The sequence below is a fragment of the Canis lupus genome, chromosome 12 (genome assembly GCF_048164855.1).
Source record: "Canis lupus baileyi chromosome 12, mCanLup2.hap1, whole genome shotgun sequence".
Lineage (NCBI taxonomy): Eukaryota > Metazoa > Chordata > Mammalia > Carnivora > Canidae > Canis > Canis lupus.
In genome coordinates, this window is record NC_132849.1 from 10,962,983 (window position 1) to 10,990,980 (window position 27,998).

At 44.7% G+C, this 27,998-nt stretch overlaps 1 protein-coding gene across 1 annotated transcript in view; it reads left to right on the plus strand.

Moving 5' to 3' along the window:
• The first annotated feature begins 311 nt into the window (after nt 1-311).
• The window catches only part of CD58 (CD58 molecule), a 41,369-nt gene continuing 13,682 nt past the window's right edge, over nt 312-27,998 (plus strand). The window contains exons 1-3 of the mRNA XM_072769638.1: nt 312-494; nt 15,212-15,508; nt 23,412-23,678. Coding sequence (XP_072625739.1) covers nt 425-494; nt 15,212-15,508; nt 23,412-23,678 — 634 coding nt within the window. The 5' untranslated portion in view covers nt 312-424. The remainder of the gene's footprint in view (nt 495-15,211; nt 15,509-23,411; nt 23,679-27,998) is intronic.

Here is a 27,998-nt window from a genome sequence, read left to right on the forward strand (position 1 = left end):
TTTGGAGGAGGAGCTCCGCAGAGCAGACTGGTGGCAGCGGAACGACTCTGGGGTCCGGGTGGGCGCGCGACCGCACCGCGGGGAGAGGAGGCAGGCGCGGGGGCGCAGCGGGGGCGCGGCGGGGCCCGAGGCCGGGGGCGGGGGCGGGGCAGGGGGCCGGGCCCGGGGCGGGGGTGGGGCGGGGGGCGGGGGGCCGGGACGGGAGCCGAGGCCGGGGTGGGGCGGGGGGCAAGACCCGGGGCGGGGGCGGGGGCGGGGGCCGAGGCTCGGGCCCGGCGCGGGGCCGGGCGGGGCGGGGGCGGGGCGGGGGCGGGGCGGGGGCGGGGCGGGGCGGAGTCCGGGGCGGGGCCCGGGTTTGAGGCCCCGGCCACCCGGGAACCCATCGTCCGGGCTGAGTCCTGCCGGGAGGCCTGCCGGCCGCGCCATGGCCGCAGGGAGAGCGCGGGGCGCGGCGGCGGGGGTGCTCTGCGCGATGTGCCTGCTGCTCCAGTTCGGTGAGTGGAGGCCTTCCCGGGCTCTCCGGGGCCGGGGCCGGGGCCGCGCTGGGGGTGTCGGTGGCCTCGGGGCTCCGCGGCCGGCGGACGCCCCGAGTCGAGGCGGCTCAGGGGGACTGGAGACCAGGAACGCAGCCCGCGGGGCGAGGCGGGACCTCGTCCGGCCGACTCGTCGCTTCAGTCTCCCGTGGGCCGCCAGGAAGCCACTCTGACCTTAGGCACGCGAATCTTCGTTGGGAGGAGGGGCGGGACTGCGCTCCGGGGCCGGGCCCGACACCCCCGTCGTGCCCGCTCGGGGTTCCTCCGGAAGGGTGTGCCCTGGCTGACGTTCCAGGGACTCTAGGTCGCTCGTGGTTCCCCCCGCCCCGCCAGCCCCAGGGGACCGTCGCCGAGCCCTCGGACGGCCCTTTCACTGCTTCCGCGGGGCTGAGCTCTCCCAGGACCGGCCCCGGCCCCGGCCCCGGGTCGCACCTGCGCAAGGACGCGGCTTATCCGCGGCGCGCCCCGAGCGGAGGAGGGCGCAGGAGCGCGGCTGCAGCCTGGTGCCGGGGCCCCGCCGCGCCCCCGTCCCCCCCGTCCCGCCCCGTGACCTCCGCCTGTCCCCCTTCCCCCCCCGTGCCCCCAGCGCCCCAGCCGCGCCCGCCCCTGCGCCGCTCCTGCGGGCCGAGAACCCGGCCTGGGTCAGCGAGCCGCCGAGGGAAATGTCTGAATCTTTCCGGGGTCCTGAGCGGGGCGGCTGGTGCTCCTTTGCCCTCCCTTGAAAACGTCAAAGAACTCCACGTGTCTAGAACGGAGTTCATCCTTTTCCCACTCCTTGTGCCCGTCTCCCTTTTTGCCTCCCCCCCCCCCCCCAAAGCCCTGCACACAGAGTCACAGCCAAACTCTTGGAGGGAGCACAGTACTAAACCCTTCACTACTTCTTCTTTCCTTGAGGGTTTCCTGTTGGGGCCGGCCTTGCACATGCTACAGATCAACCTTGCATCCTCATTTCTGCCTCAGCTTCCGTGGAGTGCTGTGGACCCGCGTCTGCGGAGGACAGCCTAGCGGGTTGGGGTGCAGAGATAGCACAAGTGCCTACAGTACAAGGCACAGAAGTAAATGGAAGTCACGCTGAGCATAAAATGCGATGGTCGTGCACAGGGAGGGGACCAAGGTCTTTTGTGAAGTCAAGTATTTCTTGTAAAGCAGAGATTCCACGGAAGGAAGGATATTTGAACCTGTCCTCTGAGGATGGGTGGCGGTGTGGGCGTGCCATGATGTGGGGAAAAGGGAAGCAGCATGTACAAGGTGAACCTGGGCAGTGAAGAGTCCCAGTCCCAGGGTCTCCAATGTCACTGGAGCATAAATGTGCCCATAGGAGCTGGAGGCCCCACGGCAGAGCCCTGATCCAAGCCCCATTGGGAGTGTGGATTATCTTCTGCAGGCAGAGAATTCTTTCTGGGCCTCACAGAATCAGAACCGTGCATTGAGGAGGAATAATCTGGCAGCAGTACAGAGGAAAGGGTGCAGCTGAGAGTAATTGGAGGCCCGGATGCCATCACAGGACCCAGAGAGCTCTGAGGCTTTCCTATGCCGGTGGAAAGTTCTGTGAGCCTGACTTGTCTCGGAAGAGAGAGAGTACCACTCACTGGTGAAGAAGGGTAATAATAGTGTGTACTTCCTAGAGTGTGAACATCAGTCACAAACACGTTCTTACTGAGTGTCAACTATGTGTTGGGCACTGGACGTGAGACCTGGGCTGCAACAAGGAACAGACTTCCCTGCTTTTGTGAAGTTTACTTAGTAGTGGGGGAGAGAATCAGTAACTGAATAAATGAGTAAATATGTACATGTTGGGTGGTGGTAAACATTTACTAATACAGAGATTAGTAATTTGGAGGAAAGGGGTGTGGGCACAATTCGTATTTCCTTTTAATTCTTTAAAACTTTGGAATGTTGGAAATCTTTAGAACAGTTGCAAAAAACAATGTGACAAACATTAACTTTTCTCCTGGAATCCCCAGTTACTAACATTTTTGACACATTTGGTTTACTTCTCTCTGTTTATACACACTTAATTTTTTTGTCTAAACATTTGAGAGTTGCAGATCTTATGACACCTCACCCTTAAGTATTTCAGCATATGTCTTCTAAGAACAATATGTCTCCAGTAAGCCATGGAACCATGATCACAATCAGGAAACGCACCATTGATACAATACTGTTTTGTGATAGAGTCTATAGGCTGATCCAGGATCACACACTATATTTGGTAGTACTGCCTCTTTAATTCCCTTTAGTCTAAAACTTGCCAACTCTCTCTCTCTCTTTTTTTTTTGGTACTTATGGTATCACTATTTTTCAAAGGTCTAAATCAGTTTTATAGAATGTCCCTCAATTTGGATGATCTGTTTCCTTCTGATTACATTCTGGTTAAAACTTTCAGGACTGTTCCATAAGTGTGTCTTGTCCTTCTGTGTGCATCCCATTGGAGAGTAGATGCAGTCCATTTGTCCCATTATTGGAGACCTTAACTTTGGTTCTTTGGTGAAGGTGACCCACCAGATTTCTTTATCACAGAGGCACCTGTTCCCCTTTATAAATTATATGTGGCTTATCAAGTGACACTTTGAGATTGTGTGACTCTCCTGTGCCGTGACAATCTCTCACCTGGTGTTTTAGCATCCACTGGTGCTACCCAAGTCCATTAAAATATTTGTAGATGGTGGGCACCTGGGTGGCTCAGCAGTTGAGCATCTGTCTTCGGCTCAGGTCATGCTCCCAGGGTCCTGGGATTTAGTCCCACAATGGGCTCACTGCAGGGAGCCTGCTTCTCCCTCTGCCTATGTCTCTGCCTCTCTCTGTGTCTTTCATGAATAAATAAGTGAAATTTAAGTTAAATAAAATATTTTTATTTGGCAGTTTCCTATCCCTAGTTTTCTTTCTACACTGTGGACATTCTTCAGTAATGAAGAGCTTTTGCACCCCCTTTTAATTTCCTTTTTTTAATATAAGTATGGAGCCATGATATTTCTGAAGATGATATTTTTGTCATCTATTTTAATGTGTGGTGGGTGATCCAGACTTGGGCAAACGGGGACCCCTCTGTGCTTCAGTGTTCTTTGCCATGTCTCCATCTATTTGAGAATGTCCTACTTTTTGGCACAGAAAGACGTTCTGGACTTATTTTGTACCTTTTCTGTCTCAGCCTGTAATCATTAGATTCCCTTGTTCCTTTTAGTGGGAGATGGGCTTTAGAAATCAGTATCTGGGTGCTAGTGCTCAGAGCTACAGGAGTCATGGTTTCTAGGCTATCAGTTCTTATAGCTAGGAAAGAGTTTTCACGAAGTCACAAGTCTACCCCGTTACCGCTAAAACTAATCTAAACATGTGGTTCATCTTTCTCTTCCTTCATTCCCTGTTTCTATATCTCTTTGCCACAGTGAGAACTCTGTTCCTTGTAGAATCAGTGTATTTTCCTAATATACATTAAAACACAAAATAGTTTCATAATTGCTGTACCAGGACCACTACCAAGCACAAAATTTACCATGTAAAGTTCAAAGTTTCTTTTCAGTTCTTTTTATTCTTCCATATATCCCACTGAATATGTACAGAATACTGTCTTTTAAAGTTACTTGGATTATTTTTTTTCCTTCTGGATGGTTAGGCTATCAATTCAAAATATAGTGACATTAATTTGTTTCTATTCAATTTTAGGGTTTCTTCCCTTGATTTAATTTTTAAATATATAAAATATTAATATGGTTCCAATCAAACCACATAAAAAGATATACTCAGAGAAATCCTATTCCTACCCTCTCCCTCTGTCCTAACAGGTACTATTTGTTTCTTGTTTCTTTTTGTAGATACAAACAGATATGCAACAATAGTAACATACTCTATGTACTCTTTTGAACCTTGTTTTTGTGTCTTAACCATATGTCTGGATAACCATTCCATATCAGTTCAGAGATCATCCTCATTCCTTTTTTTTATAGCTACGTACTACTCCATGATATTTCATTAAGCCACCCTACTCTCTAGTGGTTAGTGTCCTATACCGTGTAGTCAGGAGAGGGTCTCCTGGACCAGGCAACTGTCTGGGGCCGTAGTACTCCTGGCAGAGAAGCTAGCAGCAAAAACCCTGAGACAGGCTTCGGGCATTTAAAGAACTTCAAGGAGACCATGGTACCAGAAAGTAGTAGGAAATGAAGTTGTAAACACAGGGCTAGGTCCTAGAGATAAAGTTTGGTGGGCCCTTTTAAAGACTGCGACTTTTTTACTCCTAGCAAAATGGGACATTTTGGAGGATTTTGAACAGGAGTGAAATTACAATGACTGGAGTGTGTAAATGAATTATTCTGGCAGCTTCGTGGAGAACAGTCTGTAGAGAGGGGAAAGGAGGAGCAGGGAGACCAAGTGGGGAGGCCGTAGGAACAACGCAGGTAAGAAATGACTACAAAAGAGAGCGGGACAGAATGAGAGGTAGTGGGTATGTTTGGAAGGTAGAGCCAGCCTGCTGTGCATCATCGGGACACCACGTGGAGAGAGCAAAGCAGTGCCAGGCAGATGGCAAAGCTGAGTGAGACCTGTTGTGTTAGCTCTGTTTAGCAGAGCCTATCTTATTCTGCTACTGCTTTTTATAGTTCCTTTATCTTGTCAGCTATCTCCCCAGCTAGATTTTCTTTCCTTGTATGCAGAGGCAAAGCCATAAACTCCTTCTTAAAAAGTTCCTTTCATTGATTTGTCTTATTGGTTTTGTTTTTGTTGTTGTTAACAAGACAGAGTGTTAAATCTGGACATTAGGTGATACGGTGTTTGTCAAGCTTTTCTCCATTTTAAGTTATTAGGTTCTCTCACATTATGATGTGAGATTTGTTCATGTTTTTTGCTACAACCGAGACTCAAAGACTCCATGTTTTTATTTAGGAAGTAGGTAATCTAAGTCAGAATAGTGTTCTGTAGTCCTGTGAGAAAACTAGATCCATTATTATAATCGCTGTCATGAATTGAGTATATGCTCCATTCCAGGTTCCATGCTTAGTATTTTTGTTTTCATTTAATTGTCACACCAGTTTTGTTTTTTTTTTTTTTTTTTTTTGTAGAGACTATGTTTTTAAAAGATTTTATTTATTTATTCATGAGAGACACAGAGAGAAAGGCAGAGACATAGGCAGAGAGAGAAGCAGGCTCCATGCAGGGAGCCCAATGTGGGACCCGATCCTGGGACCCAATCCCAGGACTCCAGGATCACGCCCTGGGCTGAAGGCAGACTCTTAACCACTGAGCCACCCAGTTGTCCCTACATAGAAACTATTAAAGAGGAGAGCAAAGGTTAGGTAGGGTAAGTACCTTGTCCAAGTTCATACAGGAAAGAAATGAAAGCGTGACAGAGGTCACGTCCATCTGACTCAAAATCCATCCAACCCAGGTTTAGATAAGCAAACTTTATGAAGAGTTGAAGAGCCATAGGTGATCTCTCTCCTTCTCTCTAAGTTTACTTTTCTTTTTTTTTTTTAGTAATCTCTACACTCAACATAGGGCTCAAGCTCACAACCCTGAGATCATGTCACTCTTCTGACTGAGCCAGCCAGGCGCCCCCATAGGTGATCTCTTGTATGTGACATGTATGCATTGTCTGGAGTAATTTTGCTAAGACATGTGAACTTATATAGGACAGCATAGTTCCCAATCACATAAGATTGTTTTCTTTTTTTTTTCTTTTTTTTTTTTTTTGATTGTTTTCAATATTATCATCTACAGGAGGTTGGGGAAATCTTCTTAGGGCTGTAGAATTCAGGATGGGGATTTATTTATATATTTAGGAATGTTTTGTTATAGTTATACTTTATATACCCACATTTCACTTTCTAGTATTTTTACATAATCCCAATAACATGATAATATTTATGAAAATTAACAGCAATCTCATCATATCACCTAAGTTCTACCCTTGCATGGATTTCCCCAATTGTCACAAGAATGTATTTTTAAAATACCAGGGCTGGGATCCCTGGGTGGCGCAGCGGTTTAGCGCCTGCCTTTGGCCCAGGGCGCAATCCTGGAGACCCGGGATCGAATCCCACATCGGGCTCTCGGTGCATGGAGCCTGCTTCTCCCTCTGCCTATGTCTCTGCCTCTCTCTCTCTCTCTCTGTGACTATCATAAATAAATAAAAATAAAAATAAATGTTTAAAATACCAGGGTTTATGGGGGCACCTGGGTGGTTCAGTGGTTGAGCTCAGGTCATGATCCCGGGGTCCTGGGCTCCGCCGCATGGAGCCTGTTTCTCCCTCTGCCTGTGTCTCTCTGCCTCTCTCTGTGTCTCTCATGAATAAATAAATAAAATCTTAAAACAACAACAACAACAACAAAAACGGAAAGAAAGTCTGCTTGCATATGTGAGGCAGGAGTGTTTGCTTGCAGGAATTTTCTCTTTTGATTTCCTTTCACATTTCTTCTTGAGTGCAGAAGGCTTTTTGAAGCTTTTACATGGGGATACAGCCTCTTAGACTCTGTAGTGACAAATCAAACCTGTCTCAGAACTGAAAGTGAAACCAGGATACTACCTTTTCTATTTGTTCAGAATAGTTGGGGTCAAAGAGCTAAGATACTGAGAGTGTCCCCAGAAAAGTGCTAGAAACCATCTTAGCAGTTCCTTGGAGATAACTTTCCCATCGCCCATCCACCAGCATCAAAAGACAATGTCTCCCAGTTACTTTATAGGCACAAAATCTTCTCTTTTGACCTTTTTAATTTTTTTTTTCTTTTTAAAAATCTTCTTGCCAGTGTGCCCTTTGGTCTTTCTTTTCCTTCTTAGCTGCTGCTGGCTGTCTGGTGAGCTCTTAGCCTAAGGACTCTGGGGCTCCAATGAAAACCAGTGGAAGTAAGGAGAACTCTTGCCCAGAATCCCTGAGATAAGTTCATGTCTGCTCTCTGCCTCCAACTGGGAACCCCTAGTTCATAGGTCTGTCTTTTGTGACCTTGACCATGTATAGATCTGAGGGAACCAAATTATTTTGATAGGCTTGTTCTCAAGACCCATTTTGGGTCCTAGTGGATTTCACTTCCTTTTCATAATGTTCCCTAAAATGTCTGTTGTGATTAGTGTCTGAGTTTCCACCAAGCTCACTGCCGTGTAGTTTCTTGAACATTTTTCCCCTGTAACAGTTAAAAACTAGGGGAAAAAAAATGCCATTTTATATACACATCCAGAAAATAAGAAACTAATAAGGCTGTGTCATCATAAATTAGTTTCTCAACTATGAACCGAATAACCTGGAAATAGTAGGAATTATAAAGAAATTCTTCATGGAATGATCAATTGTGTATAGAAATACCTTGAATCAGGCTTCCGAGAACAGATTTGAAAAGACTCAGAGTCTTAAATAGCTCTAGTAAAGACTTTATTCCTCTCAGATATATCCTCCAACAAGAACATGTGGCTTTTGAGCCTAATGAGTTCACAAACGTGCCTTTTGAGCAGGATGGTAGGTGGGTATCTTGAAAGGATAGGCTGGCATAGTGCTAACAATTAGAAATATAACACGAAACTGACAAAACTGATTTTGATCATCTATTTTATTTAACCTAATATAGCCACAATATTTTCATTTTCAGCATGTAGTTGATATAGAAAAAATTAATGAGGGATTTCACATTCCCTTTTTTCATATTAAATCTCCAGCGCCTGGTGGGTATTTATACTCACAACCCATATCATTTGAACAGACCACATTGCAGGCGCTCGTGAGTCAAGCGTGGCTGGTGGTACGTTGCTGCGGCCCACTGTGCAGATTGAGAGGGAAAGGAAAAGGACTGTAAGCACAGGGAGTAAAAATGGGGAATACTTCAGCATGACGGAAGATAGAAAAGCTCAAAAGGAATTTGATTTAGTTGGTTCCAACATCTCCATTCCAGATGAGCTCAGTCCAGGAGGCAAGGAGTAGCTTGACAACTTAGAGCACACGCGAGGCAGTTTCTGGACCAGGGGGGCCTGGGGCTTAGCACCTGCTGAGATTCAGGTGGCTGCCATTTCAGGCTGAAATCAAGGAGACAGGGAAGCAGTGGTGGGGTAGCTGAGAGCAGTAGATTCGTGTCTTTAGCAGTCCTGACAGCATGGATCCTTGCCTAGGTCTGGACAAGGGTGGAATCGACAAAAGAAGCCTCTCACTTGGTGGCTCACAGTGCAGGCTCTGGAGCAGGCTGCCTGTGTCCGGATACCAGCTCCGTCCTGGACCTGCTGAGTGACCACAGTCAGCTTCTGAACCTCTCTGAGCCCTGGTTTCCTCATCTGTAACCTGGTGGCTCCCATGCTTTGGAATGTTCTTAACTCTATCCTCAAGCTCACACCCTCACTTTTTTTTTTTTTTTTTTGGCCCAAAGCTCATTTGGAGTGGGTTTATGAAGAAAGAGCTAGTATTGTACTTCCTTGAGTAAAAAGACACCATTTCTTCTTTATGATCTACATACCAGGTGAACGGATTTCCAACCCCAAAACTGGGGCATGGGATCTGACCAATTTGAGAGTATCTCTAGCCCTGACAGATGATTTGATATCAGACTTTTTAGGAGAGTGGCCACTCCTCTGTATTGTAAACATGTTTATTTGTGTGTAGAGGGAGACTTTGTCTCTCAAAATGCCACCACTTTCATACTCCAGGTAGATGTCAGCTGAGAGTGTGCCATAATGCTGAGGAGAAAGGCTGTGGTCACAACCCACCCCTGCCCAGAGAATAGACTCATCTGCTCACTTGGGCTCAGAATGCCCCTAGACCCTGCTGTCTTCACGCTTGAATGCGTCTCTAACTGAAATAACGTTATCATGTTGAATGTGGGGAAGGAGGAAATACCAAGATTTATATATTCGGGTACTGAAACTTGTAGGGGATTTTTTTTCATGAAATGAATTTTTTTCTTAACTGCTAATATCAGCAGGCGATCCTTAAAAGATATTTTAGCGAGAGAAAAATACTCTAAAATCATATTGTTCACTTCTAACAAATGGCACCAGTAAACAAATGGCATCTCCTCAAGCCTAACTAGGGGCATGACCTTTGATCATTGATCAGGAGCTGACATCCTGTAGGGGTACGAGCTTACCAGCTTACCGGGTGCAGAAGTAGAGGAAGCCTAGTGAAGCCTGAGGGGGAACAGGAGGCAGAAGGGAGCTTCTTGAAAAGAATAGCGGTGGGGTAGAGATGGGAAGGGGATCCTGCAGATCCTCCAGTCTGGCTCTGGTGCTGATGGCAGGCACCAGGGGAAGGGTACCGGTTCACCTGCACGGGGGTGGGGAGATGTCCCAGGCCACTTAATTTTTCAGTGCCCGTTGAATATCTTCACCACTCCTCGCTGAGTGTTCAAGTCCCTCTTGTCCCTATGTCACATCTCTCATGGTACCTGCCATTACCTGTGAGGAGTGTACACTGTTAGGCCTTCCCTTCAACTTAGTTTCTCGTGGTCTCCAATTATGAAGCCCTGTCCCGTGTCCCTTCGTCATACCTGAAGTCACTTGCAAGCTGCAACACCCCCATCACAAAACTCAGGTTGCCACTCTTGGGGATTTGGGTTTATCACTGTCTTGCTCATTCTAAATAAACTTCAATTTCCTCATGTTTATGAAGCCGGGGGCCCATGGGGGCCACAGACTCTCATTCTCTCAGGACTCCTCAGGCCCTGACATTCAGTGATTTGGGGACTGCCAAGCTTGGTGCCTCACCTGCAGGTGTCCAAGACGCTCTTGAGTCTCACAGAAGAGCAGTCCCAATACATTCTAGAGACTGCATTCGTAGAAATCCTGTATCATGTCACATTTTTGATAGCCTTATGCCACAGAGCAGGCCAAATAAGAAACAGTGTTTACAAGCATTCCGGAGTCAGGCCGTCTAGGTGCAAATCCAGTTTTACCACTTCCTGAGCAAGTCACTCAATCATTGTGTGCCTCAGTTTCCTCATCTGCAAAAGAGGTTCAAAAGTCACATCTACTTTGTGTGGCTTTTAAGAGGATTCACTGGGTACATATTTATAGAACTCTTCCAACAGTGCCTCACAGATAGTAAGTACTATACAGGTGTTCCATTACTAAGAATATCAGCCAGTCTCAATCCCAGGACCCAAGGGAAAACACGCAGAGGAATTTGTGGCTGGGAGTGGGGAATCCCTCCTCTTTAACTCAGTAGTTATGGTGACCATATTTTCTAAATAAAAAATCAGGACACTTCACTGCAAAATATTTGGGTTCCGGTTCTGACTTCAACCACATAAGAATTATCAAAATTGGGTGTGGTGATGATGTTTTGTAAGGACGCTGCAACAAAATATTTGGAGGTGGAGTTCTTTTTAGATATATGATCCCTCTATTGGTGTTCGGTACCCTCATATCTTTAAAGGATCACTCAATATTCTTCAAAACAAAACAAAACAAAATGCTGAATAGCATGGAATGTCTGTTTAGGCAACTGCTATTACCTTTTTTTCTCTCTCCCTGTACCTGTTTTTGAATGGTGAAAGCTCACACCGTGCTCAGTTGTCACACAGCCAGAATCCTGTACAAGGCAGGCTTTGATGTGGCCTGACTTCCTCAAAGAAAAAGAGGGAAAGCCCTATTGAAAGCCAACTTCATTTCAACCACTGTGTAAAGACCCTCAATCTTATTCAAACCTCAAAACAATCGTTTGTGGTGGGTGTTATGATTTACATTTACAGCTGAGGGAGCCTAGTGTAGGAGGGTTTTGAGAGTTCTGCAGGCCCATCTGCCAGAGAGTCTGGGCACTTACCATTCTGTCTTCCTGGCATGGGAAGTTGGCATCCTCTTCTGTCCACTCCGTTATCAGCAAAGCAACAGGCTCATTGTTGATTCCTTTCCTTTGCTGCTGTTTGTGTGCAAATTCATTCGTTCATTCATTCATTCATTCATTCATTCATTCATGGTGTGTGACCTTTGAGAAACAACTTACTCCTCCTTCTTCCCTATTCTTCTTATTCACTGGCAATTATTTTATCAGTAACTTACTTTGCAGCTAGTCTTAGAAGTGCAATGGAAAAGACTTTACTGTGGGAAGGGAATGATAGATAGTAGCCACTATGAATGTGATGATCCCCAAATCTGTATCCTCTCCTGTGAGCCCCAGACCTGTGCCACTCACAGTCTCCAAAATTGAAAAATATGATCTTCTAGCCCCAGCCTGGCCCTCCTCCATGTCCCTGTCTTAGGGAACACCACCACCACCCACCTTGAGGAAAAATCATAATCCAGATAACAGAAACTTCTATAATATACAAGGATCTCGTAAACTTTAATGAGAAAAAGATAAGCAACCCAATGGGATTGGCAATGGATATTGGGAAAAAAAGGGAAAGGGAAAAAAAGGGAAAAATGGGAAAAAAAGGCAAAGGATACAAAAGGACAACTCTCAAAAAAGGAAATCCAGATTACCAACAAGCAGAGAAGATGCTTAAATTTCTAGAGGTCAGGGAAGTGTAAATTCAGACAACAATAAGATGTCACTTTATGTCTGATAATTAAATGTGAAAACAAAATCACTGGATGCTTGCAGAGTGTAAGGGAAAGGTAACTCGGGTGTTAAGTTAGGATGGAAGTGTAAATTGCAAATGCAAGCAGTGTGGCAGCTTCTATTAAAATAAAGGATCTATTTGCCCTTTAATTCAGCACCACTCCTGGGATATTGTCCCACAGATCTGAAAGCAAAAATGCACAAGAACCTATACACAGAAGTAGTTATAACAGTTTTTGCAATACGAGAAACTAGGGACCAAAGGGGTGTTCAGCAGTAGTGGATGGCTAATTAATTATGGTTCATTCGTACCCTGGAATAATATGTAGCCATTAAAAAGAATAAAGTCTTGCCACGCCAGTGGATTTGGTGTGACTTTTATGAGGTATTCTTTTTTCTTCAAGATTTTATTTATTTATTCATGAGAGACACAGAAAGAGAGGCAGAGACATAGGCAGAGGGAGAAGCAGGCTTCTTGCAGGGAGCCTGATGTGGGACTCGATCCGGGAATCTGGGATCACACCCTGAGCCAAAGGCAGATGCTCAACCGCTGAGCCACCCAAGCCTCCCTTAAGAGGTATTCTTGATGGGAAAGGCAAAGGTGCAGAGAAATATGCATAAGACCATTTTGTTAAACCATGACAAGTTCCATATTATATGTAAGGAGATATATATGTATGAATGTGTATATATATGTATGTGTATGTATATATGTGCATTATACATGATACATCTTTGTCTCTAGTTGATGATATGAGCAGGGAGGAAAAAAGCAAAGTGTATATTCTGAATCGTTAATGTAGATTACCAGACTGAGGATGCTTATAGGGTTTGGGGGTAAGGCATCCAAGGCTTGCGCGCGCGCGCACACACGCACAGGCCAGAGAAGACTGTGCTAAATGCATATATTACCATTCTGCATCTGTATAACATTATATCTGTGTGTCTATGTATATTTTGTTTTTAAACACATTTTTAAAAGAAAGAATTCATCTTATTTTGTCACCATCCTGTCTAAAACTCTTTGGTAGCATTCTCTTCTTAACATAAAGGGCAGAATTTTGTCTGAGGCCTTGCAAGGCCTGGCCCCTGCCCTTGCATGTTGCCCGCTGGCACCTCTTGTCTTGTGGCATTGCCTTCCTGCCTCAGGAGCTGTTGTCCCTAAGCAAGGAGCTGCCCCTGTCCACTTGGTGGGGCTCACTGCTCCTCATCCTTCCCAACCCTTCCCTCACCCCTCATGGGCTCCCCCAGTGGATGCTCTTACTGACACCCTATGCTTCTACTTGCTGGCCCTGACCACAGTGTTTGTCTAATTATTTGGATCAAGTCAGACGTCCCTACCAAACCGTAAGCTCTGAGAGAGGGCAGGGACTGCATCTGTCTCATTCTGGGGTGGGGGAAGCTGCCACATAGTAGAGCTACCCAGTGAGTATTTCCAGAATGAGTAACGGGACCGGGCTGCTGTGAAAGCAGGGCTGAACGGAGAGTCAGGAAATCTGTGTTCTGGTCCCTCTGCTGCCATCACCTTGCCAAGTGACTTCGAAGCCTGTTTTGCTCATCTGTGCAGTTGGTGCCACTACTGCCATGTGTGTGCTGAGCATTAAAAAGCAACGAGGGCTGCTGGTGTATTACTGCGGGCAGACTCCCTTCATTGGTGGAGATGGGTTCTAAAAATCCTCGCAACAGACAAATAGGAGACGTTTACTTCTTGTTTGAAATTACTGAACACTGTGGCCTACAATTGGTCTATTTAATAGTCTTAATTTTTTTTCCTACGCTCTTTCAATTACCCTGATTGCTACTAGGCAAAAATGTCAATCAAGTTTTAATTTATCTTTAATGTCTTTCCCTTAACGGCTGCTCTTCTCTTGTAGCAAGAAAGTCAAGTCTGGAACCAGATGCATGTAAACCCATTCTGGGGTATCGAGAATATCCCAATCTAGTGGTGGTAGGAAATATTTAACAAGTAGATTGGTGCAGAGTGGGGAGGAGTCTGAGCTTGAAGCATTAGTTCCTTTGCTGTAAATACTCCCACCATGTGGATTTCAGGCTATCAGCCAGGCTTGGCTGAATGAGGCAGAGACACCAATAGTTGGCTCATGAGGGACAATTGGAGCCAGCTCCCCCACACTCCCCATGCCACCAAACCTAGTCTCATACCCTCAGTCTGTATCTTGCCCCCCTGGCTTGCTCCCCAGTTCTTGTTTCTGATCTAGTAGTCCCTGCAGTCAGCCAAGAAAGATGCCTGACCAGCACGATTACCTCCTCCTCCTCCTCCTCACCCCTCCCCACAGTCACTAAACCCCCCTGGCTTTCCCTCCCAAGCTGCTCTGGAGTCTGCCCTCCTGTGAACCCTGTCCACCCACACCCTGGCCTGGCCCCTCCAGTCTGCCACCCTCTCGTTGCTCTGGCACTGACTTCGATTCTGGTTTCCCTGCCCGCATGCCTGTCCCCAGCAACCACTGCCAGCCCTGCCGAAACTTAAATTACATCATGCCAGCCTTGTGGCTTTCCCTTGTCATTAGGATCCATTCCAAACCTTCAGCAATGTCTTTCCTGACACCCCCATGCCCCCTCTCGCATACACTGTGACCTGGCCCCGCCTCCCCCCTCCAGGCTCATCCCCTACCTGTGACCCACTTGCTCTGTTGTCTAGCCATTGGGAGCTGCTTTTATTTCCGCAAACACACCAGCTTCTTTTTGGCTTTTTTTTGGAGGCGCTGCTTCCTCTATCACTACAATTACCTCCCCTCCACCCCACCCCACAGCCCTCAGCTGGCCCCTCCTGCCCTTTGGGGATGGATGCCTCTTTGGGAGCATCAGCATGACTTCCTGGGGAAGGCGCTGGATGGGGTGGCTCCCCAGGCCTGCTTTGTCTTCCCCACTCAGCAGGACCTCTTGAGGGCCTGGAGTGACACCTGTCTGGTTGGCTGTCACGTTGGCAGTGCTGCCCTCAGTACCTAGCAGGGACTCGGTGCTCCATCAAAGCTGAATCAATGTCTTGCTTATGTGGACCCCAGTGCCCCCATGAGAAAGTATACTCCCCAGTTGTCACACACATTCTACTTGCTGTGTTTTCTCTTGGCAGCCAAAAGTATAGGTGATGAGTCATTTTTACTGATAAATTTACCCCCCCACACACAAAGAGCATCTTGGAGGATAGGTTTCTGTCTTCAATAAAGTGGTGTTGTTTTCCCTAACCAATTTCTTTTTCCCTCCTAGACTCCATCAGCTCTAATCCCCGGCCAGTGTTCGGAGCTGTGAACGGGAACGTAACTTTCTATGCATCAAGCTCTATATATTTCCCAGAGATCCTGTGGAAAAAAAATATGGATAAAGTCATTGAATGGGAAGAATACCATGGCAGCAGAGCTTTCCCACCTTTTGTAGGTAGAGTTCACCTGAACACCATATCAGGTGACCTTACCATCTTCAATCTAACATCATCAGATGAAGATGAGTATGAAGTTGAGTTTTTAGGCACTGCAGATGACATCAAGTTCACTCTACTTGTACTTGGTGAGTATTCCATAAATTTATTTGTTTATGACGATGCCTTTCCAACTCTTTAAAGAGACTAACACTATTTAATGGTTTATGAGAAATGAGAAAATTTGATCTCGTAGGCTGTCAGGGTGTTCTTCTCTGTTTGGCACACAGAGAAGTGTCATTGTGTCATCCCCAGTGTCATTCCCCTGGTCATCCTCCGAGTGGGAGAGGATGTGACTAAGGTAGAGGGAGCAGCCCCAGCTGGGCAGAGCTGCTGCCAGCAGCAACACTTATCTTACTAGGAATATTCCGGAAAGGGATGTAGTGGTAGCCATGAACTCAGAACTCATTGAGCTCCATGGAGAGGTGATGCTCTAGAAATTAGAGTTCCTGCTTCCACCTGCTTCACACCCCAGGGAGTGGATTTGTTTTTTCTCCTATGTCACTATATATGGGAATTGGAGATAGCGTCCACGTTCCTCCATGCTACTCATGGATGTTTCCAGATCATTCTTCTTGTTGTTGTCATTTATAGGCTCATGGGTACATACCAACATTTCTGGATCATTCGGTTGCCTGGCTCACTTTCGCAGTTTCTGATGTTCCTACTGTCATAATTCTTAGTGATTATGATATTTAAGTATTAAATTCTACTGTCCTGGCTTCTGAGTCCCTGATCCCTCTCCTGTGATGGTCGTGTCCTCCATCCCCCCTTCCCCCTCCCCCCACCATGGATAGAACCTAGAAGTTGTCATTACCACTCATTCTAAGCCCTCCACTGTATCATGCCAGGTGTCCCAGTCCTTTCTGAAGCTCTCTTCCCCTGCTCCGCTGGCTCTGCCAGTCCTTCGCCTCACATGGCCCCCTGTCCTCCTTAGGCAGCCCGAGTGTGCTCACTCAGGGGACCTACTCATTGCAAGACCTGCTTAGTTTCCTCATTCCTTTTCTGTGGGTCACACTCCGATGGCCTGTCCCACCGGGTCCAGTGCAGTGTGCTGTCTATTCTAGTCTCACACACTATGGCTGTGGAGAAACTCATCACCCTGCAGAGCCCCACACTTGAGTTTCTGGTTACTTGCCTCAATCAAATCCAACATGTCCCCCAGCATCCTAGCAATGATATTTCCTCTCCTCAAGCCTTGAACACCCCCTTCTCCAGATCCACTCCTCGACTGGAGGCTTTGCTTCTTGTTCACTGAGAGAGAGAAGCCCTCAGGGGAGAATTTCCACAGGCTGCCCACCCTCTGCCTTCCTACCTCCCTGCCTGCCCTTGAGACTGTGTACCATGCTCACAGGCCAAGCCCTCAGCTGTGCCCTGAGCCCTGTCTCCTGTCATGGCTCTTGGGGACATCACCCTAGTCGTTCACTTGCACTGTTCCCGTAGCAGTGTCCTCCATGAACTGCCAGCCTGTCCCTACCAGCATGCCCTGCTCCTCTTTTCCAGCTGTTACCCACTTGCCATGTTGAGTTTATAGAAAATCTCCTTGAAGGGTTGCTTTATAACTGCTTCTCTCTTACTCACTTTTAATCCACTCCAAACAGGCTTTTATTCCATTACTGTACCAAAAACTCTTGATCTCCTCATTCATGAAGCCAGTGATCCATTCGTGCTCTACCCACATCTTTCTTGGCCACTCAGCAGCATCTGACATAGCTGACCGCTCCGTCGTCTTTGAAATACGGCCTTCTCTCAGCATCCAGGACACCACGCTATTCTGGTTTTCTTTTAACTCACTAACTGTTAATACTTAGCTTCCTTGGCGGTTCCCTCATCCTGCCAACCTCTTCACACTGGAGACTTTAAGACTTAAGCCACCCTTCTCTGCTTGCATTCACTCCCAGGTGAGTGAGCTCATCCGGTGTCAGGGCTTTAAATATCATTTTGATGCTGATAATGCACAGATGGGAGAGCTCTTGCCTAGAGCCCCACTGAGCTCCTTACGTGTTTCTGACTGCTTAGTTTCTATCTCCACTTGGATATTTATCTAATTGGCCTCTCCAATCACATGGCCAAAAGTGAGCTCATCAACTTTCCCTTAAAGCCTGTTCTTTCCCAAATCTTTCCCCTGCCTTGGTTAATGGCAGCTCCTTCCTTTCAGTTGCTTGTGCTAAAACCTTGATGTCATCCTTGACACCATGTTTCTCTTCCTCTTTCTCTTGAACACCATGTTTTCTCCACCAGGAAATTTTATTGGTTTCATAGAACCTGACCACCTCTCACCACTTCCTCCAGTGCTGATCCAGGGCTCCTTCATCCTCATCTGGAGGAGTGCAGTAGCCCCCTAATTGGTCACTCAGCTTCCACCATTGTCCACTTACAGAAGACATTTTGTGTTATTTTTAAATTTAATTAATTTTACCCTGTTTTATTGAGATGTAATTGACATATATCACTATATAAGTTTATGGTATACAGCATAATGGTTTAACTGACATATCTTATGACCACAGTTTATTTTTAAACACAAGGAGCCAGCGTGATCTTAAAACAGAAGTCAGAGCATGTCATTTGTCTGCTCAGAATCTTCTAGTGGCCCCAGCTCACTCTGAGTTAAAGCTAAGACCTATAGTGGCCTGCAAGGCTGTATGAGATCTGGCATCCATGACTTCTTCTTTCTGTTCTTGGGCATCCTAGTGTTGCTCTTGACTTTGGTTGCCTTTTCTGTGCTGCCCCTCAGCATTCACAGCTGAACTGGTATCCATCTCCCCCCCTCTGTGGGGTCCTAGGTTCACTGTTTTCTCCTAGAAGAAGTTATCATTCTAGCCTTCCCTTCTCTTTGTGTTTTAGAAAGGTCCAACTGGTAGCAAAGTATGTAAGATGGTCTCCAGGGGCAGAGAAGAGGCAGAAAGTCTAATGTCAAAGTTCATGTCTGAGCTCTTAAGTCTTGTCTGAGGCCATCTCAGTGGAAAGGGATGGGGTGATAAACTGGTAGAACAGCTATTATTCACCAGGTCACCTGCCTGGTCTGCTGGAGACATTGGAAGGAAGAGATACTTTCTCTTCTGTTCATCATTATAGCTCCAGAGCTCAGCAAGGGACTTCAAGAGGTACTAGTTATTCTATAAATATTTATTATAGCAATGAAAGCAATCAGACCAGGTGACTGCAAGGTGAGAGGTGCAGACAACAGAAATGGGGGTGCTCAGCCTGGGTGGCTGGTTTGTCCAGAAGATGATCAACTCCATTTAGAAGAGTGAGGTGTGTTAAGGTGTACAGGCATGCCATTAAAGGAATCAGTGGATGCCTTTGAAGAAGCAGAGTTTTTAAAACATGCATGTTGGTGATCTGGCCATATATAGAGCCAGCAACTTGAATCTTTTGAGTTCAAAAGATTGATTTCAAATTTAGATTATAATGGAATGCATTTTAAGAGCCCTTGCATAGAGTTTGTAGAACTGAGTTCAAACTTTTGAATACATTTATCTTTTTAAATTTGATGAAATGTTTAAAAACAATTTGATTTTTTAAATTCCATGGTAACTCAACTAAGGTACTTGATTTCAGGAGTCAGACCAACTGAGTAGCCCCTAGAGACCCTAATTAGCAAAGACCTGCAGAGCAGCAGAGTCCAGGGGAGGTGAGTTTGATCAGGAGACAGTGATCTGGGCAGCATTAAACGTGGAACCTCAAGTCCTGGCTTGAGATTTTAGCCTCCAACAGTGGGGAGCCACTGTATCCAATCCTGGAACAGAGAAGTGACCTGATGAAATCTATTTTCAGATGATTAATTAGATAGTAGGTATTTATGGTGGATTAGAGAGAGGGGACACCAGGTTGGAAGCTACTACAATCTTCTAGGGAGATAGGTGTTGCTAGTAGATGTTGGGAAAAGAAAGAAAGAGAAGACACTTCTAAGAAAGAGTCAAGCAAATTTAGATTTGGTTATAAAAAGACATAAGGTGACTCAGGATTGCACACCTGAATGACAAACGATTGGTCATACTTTTTTTTTTTTTTTTTTTTTAAATGAGGAAGGCCTACTTCCTTCAGGGTGTATTAATACTTAAGTGACTTGGTAATCTTCCGGAGACACCAGGGCTAATGGGAGATTTTCAGAAAGGATATTTTAGACAGGGGGCTTTCCTGGCACCTCCTAAATTCAGGCCATCTACTTCCTTCTGTGTGTAATTTGGTATTTGGTTTCCTTCTTCCCTCAAAATCCCCTTCAAATTTCCACCGTCGACGTTTATGAGTTCTCTCTCTTATTAGTTGCCTTGAAGATAGTGATGTTCATATAAGTGGAATTAACTGTTCTTCCTTTTATTTTAGGAAGTGGTATAACTGAAGTGGTATAACTGTATATTAAAGGTAATAGAAGTAAACAAATATCATCAGATATGTGTAAGCAATTCTCAATCTTAAAGAGTAGTAGTGAGCGGAGTTCATTAATTATAAATTGGCTAAGTTATCTTAAGGATGAAGTAAGTACATTTCCAGCCAGTTTGATGCTGCTTAAGGTACAGAGGTAACTATTTGTTAGAGATAGCTGTGGGAAGTCCCAGGGGCAGTGAGAGAATGTAAGGATTATAGACAGAAAGACCGGAGTTGTAGAAGCTGTGCCCCAGATGCTGCAAGAAGGTTTGCACGCTTTTCCATGAGCAGGATCAGTTCTTCCAGCAACTGTGGTAATGAAACCACCAGAAAGAGCATTTGTATAGTTAAGTGAGCTCTAACAACACAGAAAATCATGCTAGCTCTTCCCCTATGCCCTTTCAAATTATTTTCATACGCCACTAGACCTTTACAATATTTTAGAGTATTATATTCCATTTTGCAGATGAAAACGACACAGATTTAGCAGTGGGTTTCTCCCTCTGTAGGACAGGAGGCCTGGGCTGGCTGATTTCTCAAATGTGTTCCAGCTACCACAAGAGCTGTAGGCCAAGTGACACAGCCAGCCAAAGCAAAAGCTCACACCTGCCAACTCCTGGTTGTATCACAACGCTCGTGGGGGAGCCTTGCCTTCTCGCCATGTGCTCTGTTACAGCTGACGTGCCTGTGCCAGGCACTGCATGTTAATCCATGTGTCACTTACTACCTATCTCCCCTCATTTCATCCTCATCTCCATTGTGAAGGGAAGACATTATTTGTTTCTTTTTTTTTTATTTTTTTATTTATTTATGATAGTCACACACAGAGAGAGAGAGAGAGAGAGAGAGAGGCAGAGACACAGGCAGAGGGAGAAGCAGGCTCCATGCACTGGAAGCCCGACGTGGGACTCGATCCCGGGTCTCCAGGATCGCGCCCTGGGCCAAAGGCAGGTGCCAAACCACTGTGACACCCAGGGATCCCCATTATTTGTTTCTTAATTGTACAGGAAAGGAAACCTAACCACAGGGCCGGTTAAGTAACTTGCCCAAGGGCGTCTGGCTCTTCCTGGTAAAGCTCTGGTGTGAACCCAAGCAGTCAGGCTCTTGAATCCAGGCTCTCAGCCACCACACCATTCCTTTTCGGAGAGTTGCTGATTGAAGAATTTACATTTTATACAGTAGAGAGAATAATTGGGAAACTGTCTCCCTGAATTTATCCATCTATCCATCCATCCCTCCATATGTTCAACATATGTTCTCCTTATTGAGGAGCTAATTGTGTGCCTTGTGTCATGTCAGGGCTTATGTGTAAGAGGGGAGTAGTATCTAGTCTTTACCCTCCAAAGATGCACAGTCTGAGGGGCTTCATGAGGCACCTCTGTTGAGTTCAGAAAGTGTTTTGTGTGCGCGTGTGTGTGTGTTTTAAAAGAACTTATTTATTCATGAGAGACACAGAGAGAGAGGCAGAGACATAGGCAGAGGGAGATAGGGGCTCCTTGCAGGGAACCCACTGTGGGACTCGATCCCCGGACCCAGGATGACGACCTGAGCCTAAGGCAGGTGCTCAACCACTGAGCCACCCAGGCGTCCTTATTCAGAAAGTGTTTAATGAAATGCTAGACATTGGCTGAACCAGATCAATTAACTAGAATCTGTAACAGAACACAAGGAGCACCTTCTCAGTATCTGTATTTTTAATACAGAGCCCTGGTGGCTTCTCGTGCCCATTAATATTTGAGAAATGCTTCTGTGGAACATTTCCAAGGAACTAGAAAGCTCAGTTGCAGGATTCTGAGAATTGCTCAGCTCGGGTGCAGTGACAGGCATAAGTAAATACAGAACCTGGAACCATCCCTTCAGTTTCTCAGCTGCACCGAGACACACAGGGCTGTGAGGAAGTGCTTCTGGGGCTGCTATGGGCGTGTGGTTGGCAGGGCGGCCTGAGGAGGCCGAGGGAGGAGGGCTCAGGCTTTCTAACTTTGACTCAATGAGAACAACTCCTTACTCTTTTGAAGACTGCTGGTCTATTGCTTACAATTTAACTTGGAGAAATTCTCCATTGCTTACTTTCGGGCAGCAAGTAACAAGTTATGTGAGCTAGAGTAGACCTAACAGCTCAAGAAGTCCCAAGCAGAAAGGGAAGTTATGGATAACTTAGGTCTCTAACCGGGTGTGTTACTTAACCAAGTGTGAAAGAAGTCTAGAGAAGATGGGGGCCAGGGGGAGGGGAGAGGAGTTGAATATTTTCAACTAGATTATTAGATTATTTTATTGTTTTATGTTTTTAAAGATTTTATTTGTTTATTTGAAGAGAGAGCAAGAGAGAGAGAGCATGAACGGGGAAGCAGCAGAGGGAGAGGGGGAAGTAGGCTCCCCAATGAGCAGGGAACCCCATGTGGGGCCCCATCCCGGGACCCCCGGATCATGACCTGAGCCGAAGGCAGACACCTAACCCACTGAGTCACCCAGGCGCCCTAGATTATTTTAGATTAATAATTAGAACATAAGCATTCCTTTGCCTTAGAAAATATCATTTTAAATAGCAGCATAGTAAGTATTCCATCATCTTGATAAACATGAATTTGCTTGAATTTGCTTTTTTAGTAGATGTTCACAATGCGTTGAAATTTTATTTATGCAAATGCCACACATGACCATTTCCCGGAGAGCCCATGTATTTGTTTTCTCGAATTTCTCATGGTTAGTTGTTGGGGCAAAGTAGAGATGCAGGAAGGCATGTGAATTAAATAAACAAATGTCTAATGGGATAAACTAGCATTGTGGTTCTTAACTCATCCATGCAGGTTCAGGCTGCTGTAGCCAGTAGGGGGCATTTGCTAGAGAAAGGCTGGGCATGGGGCTTCTAGCCTGACAGGTGTGTGACAGGTACCATCCCCTATTCCGCCGATTAGCAGAGCCTGCTCAGAGTACGGCTCCACCACATGTTTTGCAAACACTGTAAGTCAGATATCTTAGTATATGTGCTGCCGAAGCGAGCACAGTTAGTCAGATATCTTTTGGAGGTAAACGTTTTTAGATTTTAGAGAGGTAGTATAAACTCCCCTATGTATGTTAAGAAGCACCCCACTTAGTTTTGAGGACCACCTCATACTCAAGCACAGGAATATTTTTAGTACAACATGATAATGAATATTTGAAGTAAGTGAGAAAAATATGGGGCACCTGGCCAGCTCGGCCAGTAGGGCACGTGACTCTTGATCTCAGGGCCATGAATTCAAGCCCCACAGTGGGTGTGGAGCTTACTTGAAAAATAATAAAAGAGAAATAAAAAGGAAATAAGTGAGAAAAATACAAACTATTAAATCCTCATGTCAATTCAGATGAGGATTTGCAGCTAAGTGACTCTGTTGTTATCTTGTGTAAAATCTTTTGGTTTTTGGAATTGAGGATAAGGGATTCGGTGCCTGTATGTATTCTGAATTTGAGCAAGTAAATCTGAGCCAGAAGAAGAGAATTCTCTCCCTTTGGTGCTCAAGGAGGTGGTCTGTTTGTCTTTTCAAGCTCATAAGGAAACTGGAAGCTCTTCATACATTTGTATATGATGAGTCTAAATTACTCTTTTCTGTACTGAATATTACATTTCTTTTTTTTTCCCCCCAGATCCTCTTCCAATTCCAACACTAAATTGCACGTCAACTCTTGAAGATATTATAGTCCACTGCAAGATCCCAGAATCTTATAAGAGACATACAAACTATACGAAGTACTCATGGAGTTGCTCTTCAGCACAGTGTATAAATACTTCCGATCCATCTGAAGTGCTTATTAAGAAGAACAATGATCTCTCACAGAAAATACAATGTATTATTAGCAATCCATTATCCAAACAGATATCTTCGCTCATTTTAGCAACTTGTGTCCCACCTGGTGAGTAAATAACGAAACGTGTCATGCAGAGATACTATATACAAGTGGGGCCCAGGGACTGGCCCCTGAAACTCTGGTATGGGAGTTTCAAACCAGAGATGTAGTGGCTGACATGCATTTCATAAATCTGAAATGCAAAATAGAGTTATGGTTTTCACAGACACTGCATTACAGATATACAGCTAACATTTCTTAGCCTTTTCTGTGTCAAGCATTGTCCGAATACATTTGTTAATTAATTCCATCCTCACACAGCTTCACACAACTGCATGCGTTGGGTACTAGTCATAATCTTTATTTTATGAAGGAGAAACCAAGACACAGGGAGTTTAGTTTGATTGCCTCAGGTCAACAGTTAGTAAGGGGCAGAGCCTGGTTTTGAAGTCATGCCATCTGGCTCCAGAGCCTATGCTCTTAATTACTCACAACACTACTTCATAATGTTAATGATCACCGTGTTCTTAAAGGTTGCACGTGTGCTACAAGAATGTGCATTTGGTACATTCCTCTAGGCTATTCCATGAATAGCGTGACAATCTGTCTTGGCTGGGGTCCTTTTATTTTGTTTAACTATCATGTACCTATGTAATCCGCAATTTTTATGATTGTTTTTTTACATTATATTCCCAGTTTACAGACAAAAGGATCAGTAATTTTCAAGTGGTTCATGAAAATATACACGAAGAGATGAAAATAGTAAGCAGTAAATACAGAATAATATCATGATTATAAGTAGTGAACAGGATTTGAGGGCAAATACAGACTGTGAATCTCCTTGGGCAGGGACAGAGTGATTCTGTGAATCATTTTTTTTTTTCTGAATAAGCAACTGAAACAGAAAAAGGCAATTAGTCAATACAGTGAATATAAAAAACTTGAATTATATTTGATTAGTGAGCCATTCTCCCTGAATCTCCCATGTATCATCCTTTTTGAAAATTTTCTTTTGTTTTTTCTTTTTCTTTTCTTTTTTTTTTTTTTAAAGTAGGCTCCATGCCTAGCGTGGAGCCCAGCATGGGGCTTGAACTCACAACCCTGAGATCAAGACCTGAACTGAGATCAAGAGTCAGACACTTAATGGACTGAGCTACCCAGCCACCCTCAAAATTTTCAGATAATGACATGGAGGGATTAAGTTCGTTATATAATTTTCAGACAAAGCAGTGTGACTTCTTGGGTAAAACAAACAAATACTTCCAGACAAAGGACAAAATGAATTCCAGTTCATAACTGATGGTTTTGGTCCCTAAAGGCAGAGAAAAGACCAAACTCATAGAGGTGCCACTCAAAGTGGCACCCTTCGTGTAAGGCACACAATTGTCCAGAAGACTTGAAAACCAACTGCAAAGTCATTGATAATCATTATGCTTGGAGGAAACATTTCTTTATTAATTCCACTTAATAGGTGGAATTTCCAAGGCTTACTCTGGAAATGCAATTTGCCTGCTAGCAGATAGTGTGGGAACAAAAAACCAAAAGCAGTGTGCTTTTTATTGGCTTGGCATGTGCATGATGCACATAACCAACAAGAGAAAGAATGTGTTGTGTACAGAGTGAATAAGCAAGTTGAAATCTTGAAAAGCTTCTTGTGTCCCAAGAGTCAAATGCTTGGAAGGAAGTAATTTCTGAATAAGATCCTCTATAGAATTATATGGAATATTTTAAGAGATTTTCTAGCATTTTGCCCTTGCATAGGTTTTCATTTAACCTTTACCCTTAGAATTGAATGTCCAAATAAGATGTCCTTCCCTGTAGATACCTTGAGAAAAGATTGTCATGACTACATCCCTCTTATTGATATGATATGCTGTTGTTAATTTGCAAACAAACCCTTTTTGTTATTAAATAATAGTGATTCCTCTTTCTTTTACATTTCTCCCCAAACTGATAGTTCATATTGCACTGTAGATTTTGAAAGTTTGAGAAACATTGCTAGGTAGTTCTTAGGTCATTTAAATCCTGGAGTAGTGCTGGGCGCCTGGGTGGCTCAGGCGGTTAAGCATCTGCCATCCACTCAGGTCATGATCCCAGGGTCCTGGGATCAATGCCTGCATCCTTGGGCTCCCTGCTCAGCAAGGACTCTGCTTCTCCCTCTGCCCGCACCGCCTGCCCCCCTACCCAAGCTCTTTTCCTGCATTCGTGAGCTCTCGCTCTCTCTCCCTCTCAAAAAAATAAATAAAATCTTTAAATAAAATCCTGAAGTAGTGCTGACTTAGACATATATCTGGGTCCCATTAAGCAAATATTGGAGGATGTTCCGCACCCCCCTCATCTGGGGCCCAAATTTAATGATCTTAATGGTTCTTTTGAACAATTAATGTCTAGGATCTCTTTTTTTTAATCCCATGATGATTTTTGAATACTTTTCTGTAGAGTTGCATACATCATAACAGATACAAATTCATGTGGGTATAACAGTTAAATACTGGGTCTTACTTTTTTAAGTGATTTTTTTTTTCCAGACTTTTAATACTTTATCAGTGAAAGGTAGTGACTCACACTGCCATCCTGCCACCCTTTGGCAGATGCTCTCAAATAATCATCTTGTTGGCTGCTTACCACCACCATTCCAGACTGGCCAGACAGGAATTGTTTACCTTTGAAAGTGAGGAAACAGGTTCTATCAGGTGGGGTGACTTCTGCAAGTTCACTTATGTAATGGAGATAGAATTAAAATGTAGGTCTTTGAATTCTGGAGGTTTTTTTTTTTTTTTTCATGACATCATCCTGATTCTGTATATCTTTAAATAAGTCAAATTAAGAAATAAATTTTGACTCATTTGTAGGAATTGGCTGGTGAAAACCATACCATGTGGAATGAAAGTACAGACTGTAGGGGGTTCTATAGGAGCAGGCATCAGGTTTCTTCAATAAATAAATTATAAGGGGAAGAAAAAGAGGTGATGGGGAGTTTAGAAAGTGAAGAGATTTAAGAAGCCTATAATTAATTGTAGTATACAGACCTTGTTTGATCCTGATTCAAACAGAAAAAAGTTGAAAAAAAAAGATTAAGTGGTGACTCCTTATTTGATTATATTAAGCACTTAATTAGTTTTTTTGGATATGATAATGGCATGTTTACATTTTACAGATAATCCTTATCTTTTAGAAACATATACTAAAATGTTTATGGCTTAAGAATTGTGATCACTGGAGTCAAGCGGGTTCACATTTCTTCTTGCCTTGCAAGTGGAAAGGGAGAACAGGCCTTCCCTTTAAAAATCCATCCAGTGTGGCATGCATCTCTTCAGTGTCAGCCACTTGGCCAGACTGAGTTCACGGCCATGGCCACTGGTGGCAACTGGGAAATGTCTCCCTTAGCTGGCTGGTCATGTGCCTACTTGAAACACAGGGGTTCTATTACCAAAGGAAAATGGAGAGATTGGATTTTGAGAAGCAGTAGATGCTTCTACTGCAATGATTATAACTTGCACCATTTTATTTTTTTTTAAAGATTTATTTATTTGACAGAGAGAATGTGAGTGAGTTGGGGGAGAGGCAGAGGGAGAGGGAGAACCTCAAGCAGATTCCCACCTCATACAGAGCCTGACATGGGGCTCAGTTTCACAACCCATGAGATCATGACTTGAGCTGAAACCAAGAGTTGGACGCTTAACCGACTGAGCCACCCAGGCACCCCCAACTTGTACCATTTTATTTTGTTTATTTTTTTTTAAAAGATTTTATTTACTTATTCATGAAAGACACACAGAGAGAGAGGCAGAGACACAGGCAGAGGGAGAAGCAGGCTCCATGCAGGAAGCCTGACGTGGGACTCGATCCCGGGACCCTGGGATCACGCCCCGAGCCAAAGGCAGACACTCAACTGCTAAGCCACCCGGGAGTCCCCCATTTTAAAACATAGACGAAATCAGAAAAATTTAGACTGACGTAAGTAGCAAATGAAAATGGAGATTCTCCTCATTGGTCCTCATTGGTCATCTTGCATACTCCTTGGGGTGTATGCACCCAATTTAGAAACTCTGGGTCTCAGCCAGAGGTTATGGTGTCTCAAAAGACCGTGATGGCAGCAGAGATTGGGAGAAGTGGTTCAGGTCAGGCTACATTTTGAAAATACAATCACGAGGAATCTGTAATGTATTGAGTGAGGGAGAAGAGTCTCTCATAAGAAATGTGCAAATGACCCCTAGATTTCAGGCTCACGCTACTGGATGGACAGTGTCACCATTTCCAATGATATTGGAAAGCAGAATAGCAGGTGTGTGGAGGAAATAAGTTTTGTTTGGGACACGTTGTTTGAGATGCCCATTGGATTTCAAATGGAGACATCAGCTAAGGCACTTTGTTTTGCGAGTCTAG